We start from the raw sequence: 13,550 nt of genomic DNA on the forward strand, positions 1-13,550 counted from the left end.
CCCAAGTTAGGAAAGTTTTCCACTATGATTTGTTTACATAACCCTTCTACCCCTTTTTCTCTCTCTTCATTTTCTGGGACCCTTATGATTCTGATGCTGTTCCTTTGTAATGAGTCACTGATTTCTCTAATTCTTAAACTGTGCTCTTTTGCCTTAGTCTCCCTCTTTTTTTCTGCTTCATTATTCTCCATAATTTTGTCCTCTATATCACTGATTCACTGCTCTGCCTCATCCATCCTTGCCACTGAAGCAACCATTCAAGATTGCAGCTCAGTTATAGTTTTTTGTTTCATCCTGACTTGACTTTATCTCTGCAGAAAGGGATTCTAATATATTTTCAATCCCAGCTAGTATTCTTATTATCATGATTCTAAATTCTGGCTCAGATACCTTTCTTGTATCTGTGTTGATCAAGTCCCTGGCTGCCATTTCTTCCTGCTCTTTCTTTTGGGGTGAATTCCTTCATTTCATCATTTTGAAGGAAGAAAAGAAATTAATAAGGTAAAAATAAACTTAAAATTAAAAACAACACACACACACAAGATCAAATAAATGATGCTAGATCTTAGGTGTGTTTTGGTCTGGTTGTTGAAAGGAGCTTGTTAGAATAGAGAAAAAAGGGAAGAAAAAAGGAAAACATTTGATAATTTGAAAAAATGAATGCATGCTCTCTGCTTTGGATTCTCTCTCTCTCTCTCTCTCTCTCTCTCTCTCTCCCCTTCCCCTGCTCTCTCTCTCAAAAATAAATAAACCTTTAAAAGTAAATAAATAAATCTATCTATGTAAGCTGATCACACAAGAGGAGAAAAGAAAAAAATTCAATTTGATTGTCCTCCCTCCAAATTTGCATCAGGCATCCCAGGAACAGAGAGACCTATTTAGTGGGTAATCCACAGCACAGAGAGGAAAAGATGTGCTTCATGCAAAGAATTCTCAACATTAAATGTTAACTCAGGCAGCTAAAATATCCAGCAGGAAGTGGGGAAAGGATATTTTAATTTTCCATATGAGCTGGAAGAATGTTCCATCTATTTCTTGTCTTGTTTCAAGGAGACATGATCTTGTAACACTTCAGAGAGACTGAGCTCAGACCTCTCTCCTGCACGTATTTCCAAACCCCAGGTTCCCCTGGTCCAAACACCCACAGTTTGCTCATCTCCTACTATAATGTGTATAAACGTCTGTTTCAACCTGAGAGCAGGAATTACGTCTCATTCCGCTTTTGCAATCCCAGTATCCAGCATAAATCCTTGCATCTATTACGAGCTCCAAACTGTGTGAGAACAGACTTGGAACTCTCCTTCCCACGCCTCGCTACAACTGATGTAAAGCTTTCACTTCATTTTCCCCTCTAAACCCACAGAGATTAGGACAGCCCCCTAAGGCCCATCTCTCGGATTTAAACTGGCCCTTCTCTTTCAGCCGGCTGCAAGCACAGAGTACCGTTGGCAGCTGAGAGAACAGAGGCGCCAAACGAAGAGAGGTGGGTGAACTCCCTGCTCAGGACAAAGGCAGCTTCTTCCAAACATTCCTGGCCAACACTTCACATCACTGGCATCTTCACTTATGTCCAGGGGCAGAAGCTGAATATTTGTGGCTCCCAGAGTCTCCTTGAGAAAAGAAAAAGCAGGACCCGTGTCACCTTAGCTGAGAGGTAAGAAAACAAGATTACTTGATTTGGCGAGGGGGGAAGGGGGAGGGGGGGAAGAGAAGACCAGAAAAGTTCTCCCTCCTATAAGTCACCTGTGGGGTGCTAGACACTACCTGGGTGCCATGGAGACTATCTGAGGTCTAATTCCCATGACAGTGTGAGAAAGTCAGTGCTGTTATCTCCCTATTGGAGGCAACACAAAGGTCAGAAAGTCAGAGCCCTTGTCTGAGTCAGAGGCACAGCCTGGGTTAGAACCAGTGTCTGTCTATCTCAAAGCCCTTCTCTTAACCTTAATGGCAATATATTTTAATTTTTTTAAATGTCTATTTATTTTTGAGAGAGAGAGGGAGAGAGAGAGACAGAGCATGAGCAGGGGAGGGGCAGAGAGGGAGACACAGAATCTGAAGCAGGCTCCAGGTTCCGAGCTATCAGCACAGAGCCTGACATGGGGCTCTAACTCACGAACCACGAGATTATGCATGACCTGAGCCGAAGTCAGACACTTAACCGACTGAGCCACCCAGATGCCCCGTGAATTACAGTATATTTTAAACTGAGGGTTATAAAGTAGTTGTATTAAGTCAGTACTAATATTAAATGTTTATTTCTGAGACAGAGACAGAGCATGAGTGGGGGAGGGGCAGAGAGAGAGGGAGACAGAATCTGAAGCAGGCTCCAGGTTCTGAGCTGTCAGCACAGAGCCCGCTGTGGGCTCAAACTCACAAACCGTGAGATCGTGACCTGAGCCGAAGTCGGTCGTTCAACTGACTGAGCCACCCAGGCGCCCCTAAGTCAGTACTAACATTAAAGATCACATGGCATAGGGGCTCCTGGATGACTCAGTCAGTGGAGTGTGCAACTCTTGATCTCGGGGTTGTGAGTTTGAGCCCCATGTTGGGTGTAGAGATACTTAAAAAATAAAATCTTTTTAGGGGGCGCCTGGGTGGCGCAGTTGGTTAAGCGTCCGACTTCAGCCAGGTCACGATCTCGCGGTCCGTGAGTTCGAGCCCCGCGTCGGGCTCTGGGCTGATGGCTCGGAGCCTGGAGCCTGCTTCCGATTCTGTGTCTCCCTCTCTCTCTGTCCCTCCCCCATTCATCCTCTGTCTCTCTCTGTCCCAAAAATAAAAATAAAACGTTGAAAAAAAAAAAAAAATTTAAAAAAAAAAAAAAAATAAAAAAAAAAAAAATAAAATCTTTTTAAAAATCACCTGGAGGGGCACCTAGGTGGCTCAGTCGGTTGGGCATCCGACTTCAGCTCAGGTCATGATCTCACAGCTTGTGAGTTGGAGCTCCGTGTCGGGCTCTGTGCTGACAGCTCGGAGCCTGGAGCCTGCTTCAGATTCTGTGTCTCCCTCTCTCTCTCTGCCCCTACCCCGCTCACACTCTGTCTCTCTTTTTCTCAAAAATAAACATTAAAAAATCTTTAAAAAATCACATGGCTAGAACATTAGAGAAAATATGAAAGGGAATTACACAGATTAAAGGTAAGTATTTCTTTGAGAGATTTCTGCTTTATTTGTATATGTGGTGTATGTGCGCACCATTGTGATTGGGTAACGACGTGAGTATATTCCTTATTTTGGGCAATAGTAAAAATGCATGAAGCCAGCTGCACTGTATTTTACTGCATCTAGATTGCCCGGACACAGAAAGCAGGCAATAAATGAAAGCCATCTTAGCTAGTATCTTTTTTATTCCTCATGGACCTGTTGTTACCATCTTCAGTAGTAGTTAGCTCAGGTTTAGAGAGATTAGGAATTTTGCTCACTGCTCATCATAACCTCTGCAGGGGCAAAAATCATGTCAACCTTGACTATATCTCAGGCTCTTGGTGCAATTCAGGTGCAAAATGTTTGTGCAACCATCCCCAGAGAGCCCAGTACCTTTTTAGGTGCGTTTGTGAGTTATTCAGCAGGTTAATCAAGGACATTCCAGAGCATCTAAAGTTATCAGAAGGGCAAGATAACCTGAAGAAGTCTTCAGGAAGAAGTTAAGAACAGGAGCAGCTAGAAGGAGAGGAGGGCAGGGCGCCTGGGTGGTTCAGTGGTTAGGCGACTGACTTCGGCTCAGGTCATGATCTCGTGGTTTGTGAGTTCTAGCCCCACGTCGGGCTCTGTGCTGACAGCTCAGAGCCTGGAACCTGCTTCCGATTCTGTGTCTCCCTCTCTCTCTACCCCTCCCCTGCTCATGCTCTGTGTCTCTCTGTTTCTCAATAGTAAATAAATGTTTAAAAATTAAAAAAAAAAAAAAAGGAGAGGAGGGAAAGAGCAGGACAGAGGTAGGGCAGAGCATAGACAGGAAGGAAGCCCATGGCAAGAGACTGCAACAGACACTCGGGTTTAGCACCAGAGAGAGCACCTCTAATGGGCTCAGCTCTTACTCCCGGCCAAGAACAGCCCAACAGGCCAGGTGACCCCATTCAGAGCTAAGAACATCCACCCTGGACAGAAGTTGGCCTGAAAATAACTTGAAGTACCAACTTTGAGCCTCATTGTGCTTGTCTGAAAAATGAGGGCTTGTGCCAAAATACCAAGAGGGAAGTTTCCACCAAAACATATCTACCTTCCTGTGCCAAACTGTGTCCCCATAATCATAAAATAGCATCAACAATGACCACCAATAATTTATTTCATTCATATTATTCAAGGTGTTTTTATCTGTTACTTGAAGGGGAGTATCTTAATGACCTCGTCTATCTTTGCCTAAACCAACAGTTTTGGAGGGAATGATCCTTTTTCCTTAATTTGGACATGTTAGGAATTAAGCATGGTCAGTGGGGAAATTTTGCTGAAATTGAGGGAGAAGGCATTAAAGAATTGGAGGAAGAACATAATATTTGGATTCAAAAAAATCTTAGTACTCACACTTCATGTGAAATTTTTGTCATTTTTTAAAGGGAGAAAGGGTGGACCCATACATTAAGTGCAAGAATGTGCCATCAATATTTCTGAAAGAACCTTCAAGACACTGATACCAATTGTTACCTCAGGGAGCGCTATGGGAGCAAGAAAATTACTTTTAAAATTTATTTTTAAAATTAACATACATAAAATTGAGTTTTTGGGTGTGTAGATACATATATTTTAACACACATAGAAACTATTTTTATCAGTAGCTTTTATAGGGGCCCCTGGGTTGCTCAGTGGTTAAGCATCTGACTTTGGCTCAAGTTGTAATCTTATAGTTTGTGAGTTCAAGCCCCACATTGGGCTCTGCGCTTATGGTGCAGAGCCTGCTTGGGATTCTCTCTCTCTCTCTCTCTCTCTCTCTCTCTCTCTCTCTCTTTGCCTCTTCCTTGCTTATGCTCTCTCTCTCTCTCTCTCAAGATGATAAGTAAATAAACTTAAAAAATAAAATAAAATGGCTTTTATATAAATAATGAGTGAATGCAACCCAGAAATAGGTATAAAAATAATGATGCATTTGTCTTTCTCTGACTTATTTCACACAGCATTATACTCTCTAGCTCCATCTATGTCATTGCAAATGACAAGCTTTCATTCTTTTTTATGGCTGAGTAGTATTCCACTATGTGTATATGTATGCACACACACACATATATGTATATGTCACATACACATATACCACCTCTCCTTTATCCATTTGTCAGTTGATGGACACTTGGGCTGCTGACACAAATCACTATATTGTACACTTGAAACTAATATATCACTATATGTTAACTATACTGGAATTAAAATAAAAATAGAAAAAATAAAATAAAGGTGCAATGACTCCCTTGTACTTATTAGCCATTTTAAGAAAATGATCTTTGAAGCCCCTGTGTGCCCTTCCTACACCACTCCTCACTGCTAGGAAGTGTGTTTCTTGAATTTGGGGCTCACTTTTCTCCTATTTTATCTGCCACATGACTTTGTATCCCTAAACAATATGTTTCTTAACATTTTTTTGCACAGTTTGGCTTTTATGTAAATGTAATTATAACTGCACACTCATGTAACTTTCTTTGTTCAATATAATGTTTCTGAGATTGATTTATTCATAACATTAGATGTGGCTCTGATTCACTCATTTCTTTATAGAATAGTATTCCATTGTATAAGGAAATCATAATTTAGTTATCAATTCTACCATTAAACACTGGGGATGTTTACAGTTTTTTTTTTTCTAGTAAAACGGTGCGGCTGTGAACATTAGTTACTCTGGATATATGCTTGCACACAGAATTTCTGGGGCATGGTCATACCTTAAAATTTACTACATAATGCCCAATTGTTTTCTGAAGTGATCATGCCAATTCAGACTGCCAGCGACAATGTGTGAAAGTTAGCATTATTAAACTTAATATTTTCAGAAGTTTATATTTGTGCCAATTCCACGAATGTGAAGTGGTATCTAATTTGGGTATTAATTTTCATTTCCTTTGTTACTAATGAGATTAGCGTATTTCCATGTTTTCAGTGATGAATTATTTTTTCATGAGGTATACATTCAGGCCTTTTCCCCAAATTTCTGTGGAAAAAACCTATTTTGCATATTAACTGTCCAATTCCTTTGTATATCCTACATAGGGATTCCTTGTCACCCATATGTATTGCAGGAATATTTTCCCAGTTTGTGATTTTTAGTTTTTTTTGGTGATCAGCTTTTCTTTTGATAGTTACACTTTACATTTTTTTCAAGTTTACTTATCTAAGTAATCTCTACACCCAATGCGGGGTTCAAACTCACGACCCCGAGATCAAGAGTCACACATTCTTCTGACTAAGGCATCTGGGTGCCCCGGATTTTTACATTTTATTTATTTTTTTTAATTTTTACATTTTAAAGCAGGCAAGTTTTGAATTTTTTTCTTATATTCTTATAGTTTTCTCTGCCACCAAGGCCACAAAGATATACTTTTATTTTGTTTTCTAAAATTTCAGAAATTCGCACTTCACCTTTTGGTTTTCATTCGCCTGAAATTGATTTTCTCTGCATGTGGTATGATGTATGGTTTCAATTTCCTTTTATTTTTCTACACAAATAATTTACCCAAAAACCATTAATAGAAAGACCTATCTTCTTCCTGATTATCCTCAATACAAGTTATGTGATAAATCAAGTTTGTATATATATGTGTATGTTCCCAAGCCTCACCCCACCCTGTTACTCTGTTTATCTCTCACACATAATTTTTTTCATTGGGATGTTTAACTCAGAGACTAGCACACCACGAGAGACTTAGAGTGCATCGGGGTAGGGATGGGGTATTGTGGGCAGAAAATGACTTTCTTCCTCCTCAGTTCTGCATTCCTGGGCCACTCTGGACCTCGTTTTCCTCAGCAATGCTAAATGCCTTCCCAACTTAAGGTTTTTGCACGTGCTTTTTCCTATTCTGTTTCAAGTGCTCTCTCACTAGCTCAGTGTTCAGCCTGTTCCTCCAGACATTACTGACCATCCTGTTTTGCTTTCTTCTTAGCTAAAATTTATCCCTATATTTGTCTTCTTGTTTGCTTTCTCTATTCCTCACTAGCAAGAATATAAATTGTGAAAGCTCATGGCCACTGGTTTTGTTCACTGTTTGATTTCAGGCCCCTTGTGCATAGTATACACTCAAATAGTTGCTGTTTGATACATATGATAAATAGAAAGTCAGAAATAAGTCAAAATAGCGTATTTTATGCATGCCAATGACCTAAAAATCATACTGGATCCTTAGAGTCAGCAACAGAGGCAAAGGAACCCTGCTTCTTTTTTTTTTTTTTTGTATTTTTAAAAGCTTATTTATTTATCTTGAGTGAGACAGAGACAGCACAAGCGAGGGAGGAGCAGAGACAGAGAGGGAGAGAGAGAGAATCCCAAGCAGGCTCCACACTGTCATCACAGAGCCTGAAGTGGAGCTCAAACTCATGAAACCACAAGATCGTGACCTAAGCTGAAACCAAGAGCCAGACACTTAACCGACTGAGCCACCCAGATGCCCCATAAGGACCCCTACTTCTAGAACTCTGTTCTTTAGACAAGTTACTTACTGCTTATGAGCCTCAGCACAGTCGTGTATGAATGGATAAAATCATGCTATTTTTGTAGGGTCGTGAAAATTAATCTCCATGTGTTTAAAACATGCAGCACAGTGTAGGGGCACATATGTGGTGTTAACACATATAGTTTTTTTCCTAAAAAAAAAAAAAGAATGTGTTCTCTTTCTAGAAGGAGTCATTTTTAGAAATATTCAGAAAGGAAATTATTCATTGGTCTTTCTTAGAAAAACCATTATTGATGGTACTTTTCTCTAATAAGCAGTGACAAATTTCCCCCAGAAATTCAACCTATTAAAAGAGGTATGCATTTCAGAATAAAGGGATTGTGAATCTTCCTTTATTTAAACTATTGGAGACAACCCCTTGCATCCTGGGAAACTTTTCAAGAATGAGAAAAAGGAGAGGGAGAGAGAGAGAGAGAGAGAGAGAGAGAGAGAGAGAGAGAGAGGAAGGGGAAGGAAGGAGGGAAGGAAGGAAGGAAGGAAGGAAGGAAAGAAAGAAAGAAAGAAAGACAAAGACCACATAAAGTCATCAAAAGAAAAGAAAAAACAATCATAGCTTTTACCTCCATTTTACAGACAAGATAACTGAGGCTCAGTTTCAGATTCTATGTCTCCACACCACCCCCCCCCGCCTTTCCCCCACTCTAGCTATCTTTCTCTCTCAAAAATAAATAAACATTAATTTTTTTAAAAAAGATACCTGAGGCTTATAAGGGTTGAATTGCCGAAGGTCACAGATTTACTAAGTACACGTGGAGGTTTTCCATTTCCGGTTTTGCGACGTCCCACCTCACCAGTCATCCTGACAACAGTCAACCCACAGCACTTACATTGGCTCTCAGACCCCTGATGCTCTTCCTCTTTTGCCGTTTTACTCCTGCGTGGATCACAGTCTCCTCTAACCTGCTTCTTTTGCACTTAGATGGAGAGGCCCCTGGAGTTGGGCAACGTGACCAGAGTCCAGGAGTTTGTCTTGTTGGGTTTGTCCACAAGGCTGGGCATAAGGATTGTCCTGTTTGCCATCTTCCTGGCCCTCTACCTGCTGACCCTCCTGGAGAACATGCTCATAATCTACCTCATCTGCAGTCACATTGAGCTCCACAAGCCCATGTATTTCTTCCTGGGCAACCTGAGCTGCCTGGAGATGTGTTACGTGTCCGTGACCGTGCCCAGCCTGCTCGTGGGGCTGGGCTCCAGTCCATGCCATGTGCCCTTCGCAGCCTGCATGACACAGCTTTTTTTATTCATAGCTCTCATTAGTACCAAGTGCACCCTCCTGGCCTCCATGGCCTATGACCGCTACGTGGCCATCTGCCGCCCACTCCATTACCCACTGCTCATGAGGCCCCAGGTCTGCCTGGGCTTAGCCTTGTCCTCATGGCTTGGGGGGCTGTTGGTCTCAGTGGCCAAGACATCATGCATCGCCAGCCTGTCCTACTGTGGCCCCAATGTCCTCAACCACTTTTTCTGTGATGTCTCCCCTCTGCTCAACCTGTCCTGCACTAACGTGGCCCTGACGGAGCTGGTGGACTTCATCTCTGCTATCGTCATCTTCTGTGGGTCATTGCTAGTGGCTCTGGCCTCCTATGTGGCCATCGGGAGGGCTGTGCTCCACATGCCATCAGCCGTCACCCGCTGCAGAGCCCTCTCCACCTGTGCCTCCCACCTGGTGGTGGTGGGCATCTTCTATGGGGTGGTCCTCTTCATGTATTCCCGCCCCCGCCTCATCGGTTCCACAGACCTCAACAAGGTGCTATCTGTCATCTACACGGTGGTCACGCCCATGTGCAGCCCCGTCATCTACTGCCTGCGGAACAGGGAGGTCCAGGCAGTGCTGCACAAAACCCTCCACTCACCCCGGGTCTCTTCAGCGACAACACACTTTGCCCGCTCCTGATTTTAACAGAGCACACTGATGGTCACCAGAAGGGAGGTGGATGGTGGTGTATTGAACAGGTGATGGGGAAGAAGGAGGGCCCTTGTGATGAGCACCGGGTGATGTATGAAAGTGTTGGGTCACTAGATTGTGCACCTGAAACTAATATTACACTGTATGTTAACCAACTGGAATTTAAATAAAAACTTTAAAAAGTAATAATAAGATAACACTACTTCCCTGTTCCCAACAACTTTTGCTTCACCATATAATTGGCTTTGGCTAATGGAATGTAGACCAAATTGAGAGTCCTGAGCTGATGTCTGGGGCAGCACTAACTGTTTCCACTGCCTTCTTGCCATTTGCCTTGAGAAGAACATCTCCTAGTTCTGGGATGAGAGACAAGTAGAACAGACCTAAGCCTGCCCTGCAGCCTGAAGCAGAACACCACCATAGATCCAGAAGCCAGAAAAAAAAAAAAAACAAGTGTGCTACTGAAGCTACTGAAAAACATTTTTGGATTGCTTGTAACACAGCAGTGTTGTAGCAATGACTGACTAATACAGCATAATATTGGTTAGGTAATGGATTTCAGCCTAAAACAGTTGCTTAAACAGGATACAATGAATTTCTCATCAATGTAGCAGCACTTATTTGGTATTAATAAGACAGTCCAAAACGTCAGAGTTCCCCTATCTTGTGATATCATTCTCAGCATGACGCTTCCAGGTCAGGGTGCAAGATGGCTGCTCCAGCTCCAGTCATCACGCTTGAATTCCAACCAGAAGAGAAGGGGAGTGAAGGAAGTACAGGAAAGTGTCTTTCCCCTAAAAAGCATAACCTAAAACCTTTCCATGGACATCTGCCCAGCACATACTCCTATGACATCATGGAGAGACAAGGGAAGAGCTGAGAAACATTTTTTGTGTGTGTATGATGTAAGAAAGTGGTCCAGGTTCATTCTTCTGCATGTCGCTGTCCAGTTTTCCCAGTACCACTTGCTGAAGAGACTGTCTTTATTCCATTGGATATTCTCTCCTGCTTTGTCAGAGATGAGTTGGCCATACATTTGTGGGTCCATTTCTGGATTCCCTTTTCTGTTCCATTGATCTGAATGTCTGTTCTTGTGCCATGGAAACATTTTTTTCTGGATTTCCAGCTGAGATATGGTGGATCTATTACTAAAGGAAGAAGGAAGGACTGATGTTGTAGATGACCACAAACTTTGTCACACATATCTCCCTCACAGTGTGGCTGTGAATGTGACAAATCTATATAAAGTGTTTTGAATAGGGTCTGGAATTCAGCAAATTCTCTATAGCCAGTAGAATTATTATAGCTGTAAATCTTTGGGAATAAGGAGATGGATAAGACATCACCTTTCTTCAGGGAGTTGTTCTCTTATTTATTCGACCAGATTCACCGAGCAGCTAACGTGGACCAGGCATTGTTCTGGGCAACACGGATGGGGTCCATGCTCTGAGGTGCTCACGTTATGCTTTGCATATTTTCAGCTGGCTGTGAAGTGAGCTCCACGGAGGAATAGCAAGAGGAGTGGAGTGTGGTGCCACAGCAACTGGGGACGCAGAAGCCAGACCTTGAAGGTGTCTGCATGCACAAGGAAGACAAGGAAGATCATGGCATTCAGATGACACTGGTGCACAGGCACCAGATACGACACCCCTGACATGTCCACACAACGCTGAGTCTAGTGCAGCTGGAACCACAACAGAATGGCATCTTGAGTTCCCAGTGAAAGACGTTCAGCTCTGTCTTATGGACACAAAAGACATAGATTAAAGTGATTTTTTAGGGGCACCTGGGTGGCTCAGTCAGATAAGCATTCAACTTCGGCTCAGGTCATGATCTCATGGTTTACGAGTTCAAGCCCCATGTCAGGCTCTATGCTGATGGCTCAGAGCCTGGAGCCTGCTTTAGATTCTGTGTCTCCTTCTCTCTCTGACCCTTTTCTGCTCGTTCTCTCTCTCTCTCACTCTCTCTCTCTCTCAAAATAAACATTAAAAATTTTGAAAAAATAAAGTGATTTTTAAATTGAAAATTACATCTTTTTTTTAATATGAAATTTATTGTCAAATTGGTTTCCATACAACACCCAGTGCTCATCCCAAAAGGTGCCCTCCTCAATAGTCATCACCCACCCTCCCCTCCCCCCTACCCCCCATCTACTCTCAGTTTGTTCTCAGTCTTTAAGAGTCTCTTATACTTTGGCTCTCTCCCTCTCTAACCTCTTTTTTTTCCTTCCCCTCCCCCATGGGTTTCTGTTAAGTTTCTCAGGATCCACATAAGAGTGAAAACATATGGTATCTGTCTTTCTCTGTATGATTTATTTCATTTAGCATAACACTCTCCAGTTCCATCCATGTTGCTACAAAAAGCCATTTTTCATTCTTTCTCATTGCCACGTAGTACTCCATTGTGTATATAAACCACAATTTCTTTATCCATTCGTCAGTTGATGGACATTTAGGCTCTTTCCATAATTTGGCTATTGTTGAAAGTGCTGCTCTATACATTGGGGTACCAGTGCCCCTATGCATCAGCACTCCTGTATCCCTTGGGTAAATTGCTAGCAGTGCTATTGCTGGGTCATAGGGTAGGTCTATTTTTAATTTTTTGAGGAACCTCCACACTGTTTTCCAGAGCGACTGCACCAGTTTGCATTCCCACCAACAGTGCAAGAGGGTTCCCATTTCTCCACATCCTCTCCAGCATCTATAGTCTTCTGACTTGTTCATTTTAGCCATTCTGACCAGCGTGAGGTGGTGTCTCAGTGTGGTTTTGATTTGTATTTCCCTGATGAGGAGCAAGCACATTGAGCATCTTTTCATGTGCCTGTTGGCCATCTGGATGTCTTCTTTAGAGAAGTGTCTATTCATGTTTTCTGCCCATTTCTTCACTGGAATATTTGTTTTTTGGGTGTGGAGTTTGGTGAGCTCTTTATAGATTTTGGATACTAGCTCTTTGTCCTATATGTTATTTGCAAATATCTTTTCCCATTCCGATGGTTGCCTTTTAGTTTTGTTGAGTGTTTCCTTTGCTGTGCAGAAGCTTTTTATCTTCATGAGGTCCCAATTGTTCATTTTTGCTTTTAATTCCCTTGCCTTTGGGGATGTGTCAAGTAAGAAATTGCTATGGCTGAGGTCAGAGAGGTTTTTTCCTGCTTTCTCCTCTAGGGTTTTGATGGTTTCCTGTCTCACAATCAGGTCCTTTATCCATTTTGAATTTGTTTTTGTGAATGGTGTAAGCAAGTGGTCTAGTTTCATCCTTCTGCATGTTGCTGTCCAGTTCTCCCAGCACCATTTGTTAAACAGACTGTCGTTTTTCCATTGGATATTCTTTCCTCCTTTGTCAAAGATTAGTTGGCCATACTTTTGTGGGTCTAGTTCTGGGGTTTCTTTTCTATTCTATTGGTCTATGTGTCTGTTTTTGGTCCAATACCATGCTGTCTTGATGATTACAGCTTTGTAGTAGAGGCTAAAGTCTGGGATTGTGATGCCTCCCGCTTTGGTCTCCTTCTTCAAAATTCCTTTGGCTATTCAGGGCCTTTTGTGGTTCCATACAAATTTTAGGATTGCTTGTTCTAGCTTCAAGAAGAATGCTGGTGCAATTTTGCTTGGGATTGCAATGCATGTGTAGATTGCTTTGGGTAGTATTGAAATTTTAACAATATTTATTCTTCCAATCCATGAGCATGGAATGTTTTTCCATTTTTAATATCTTCTTCAATTTCCTTCACAAGCTTTCTATAGTTTTCAGCATAGAGATCTTTTACATCTTTGGTTAGGTTTATTCCTAGGTACTTTATGCTTCTTGGTGCAGTTGTGAATGGGATCAGTTTCTTTATTTGTCTTTCTGTTGCTTCATTATTAGTGTATAAGAATGCAACTGATTTCTGCACATTGATTTTGTATCCTGCGACTTTGCTGAATTCATGTATCAGTTCTAGCAGACTTTTGGTGGAGTCTATCAGATTTTTCATGTATAACATCATGTCATCTGCAGAAAGTGAAAGCTTG

General features: G+C 41.9%; 1 protein-coding gene across 1 annotated transcript; it reads left to right on the forward strand.

Moving 5' to 3' along the window:
- The first annotated feature begins 8,559 nt into the window (after positions 1 to 8,559).
- On the forward strand, positions 8,560 to 9,534 carry LOC125152492 (olfactory receptor 5-like). The gene has a single exon (XM_047834497.1). The coding sequence runs from the start codon at positions 8,560 to 8,562 to the stop codon at positions 9,532 to 9,534; it is 975 nt and encodes a 324-aa protein (XP_047690453.1).
- The last annotated feature ends 4,016 nt before the right edge of the window (positions 9,535 to 13,550 follow it).

Source organism: Prionailurus viverrinus, chromosome E2 (assembly GCF_022837055.1).
Source record: "Prionailurus viverrinus isolate Anna chromosome E2, UM_Priviv_1.0, whole genome shotgun sequence".
Taxonomy (NCBI): domain Eukaryota; kingdom Metazoa; phylum Chordata; class Mammalia; order Carnivora; family Felidae; genus Prionailurus; species Prionailurus viverrinus.

Bases quoted from the DNA above. Each gene is read 5' to 3' on its own strand.
- LOC125152492 (XM_047834497.1), top strand. From the start codon at position 8,560: ATGGAGAGGCCCCTGGAGTTGGGCAACGTGACCAGAGTCCAGGAGTTT.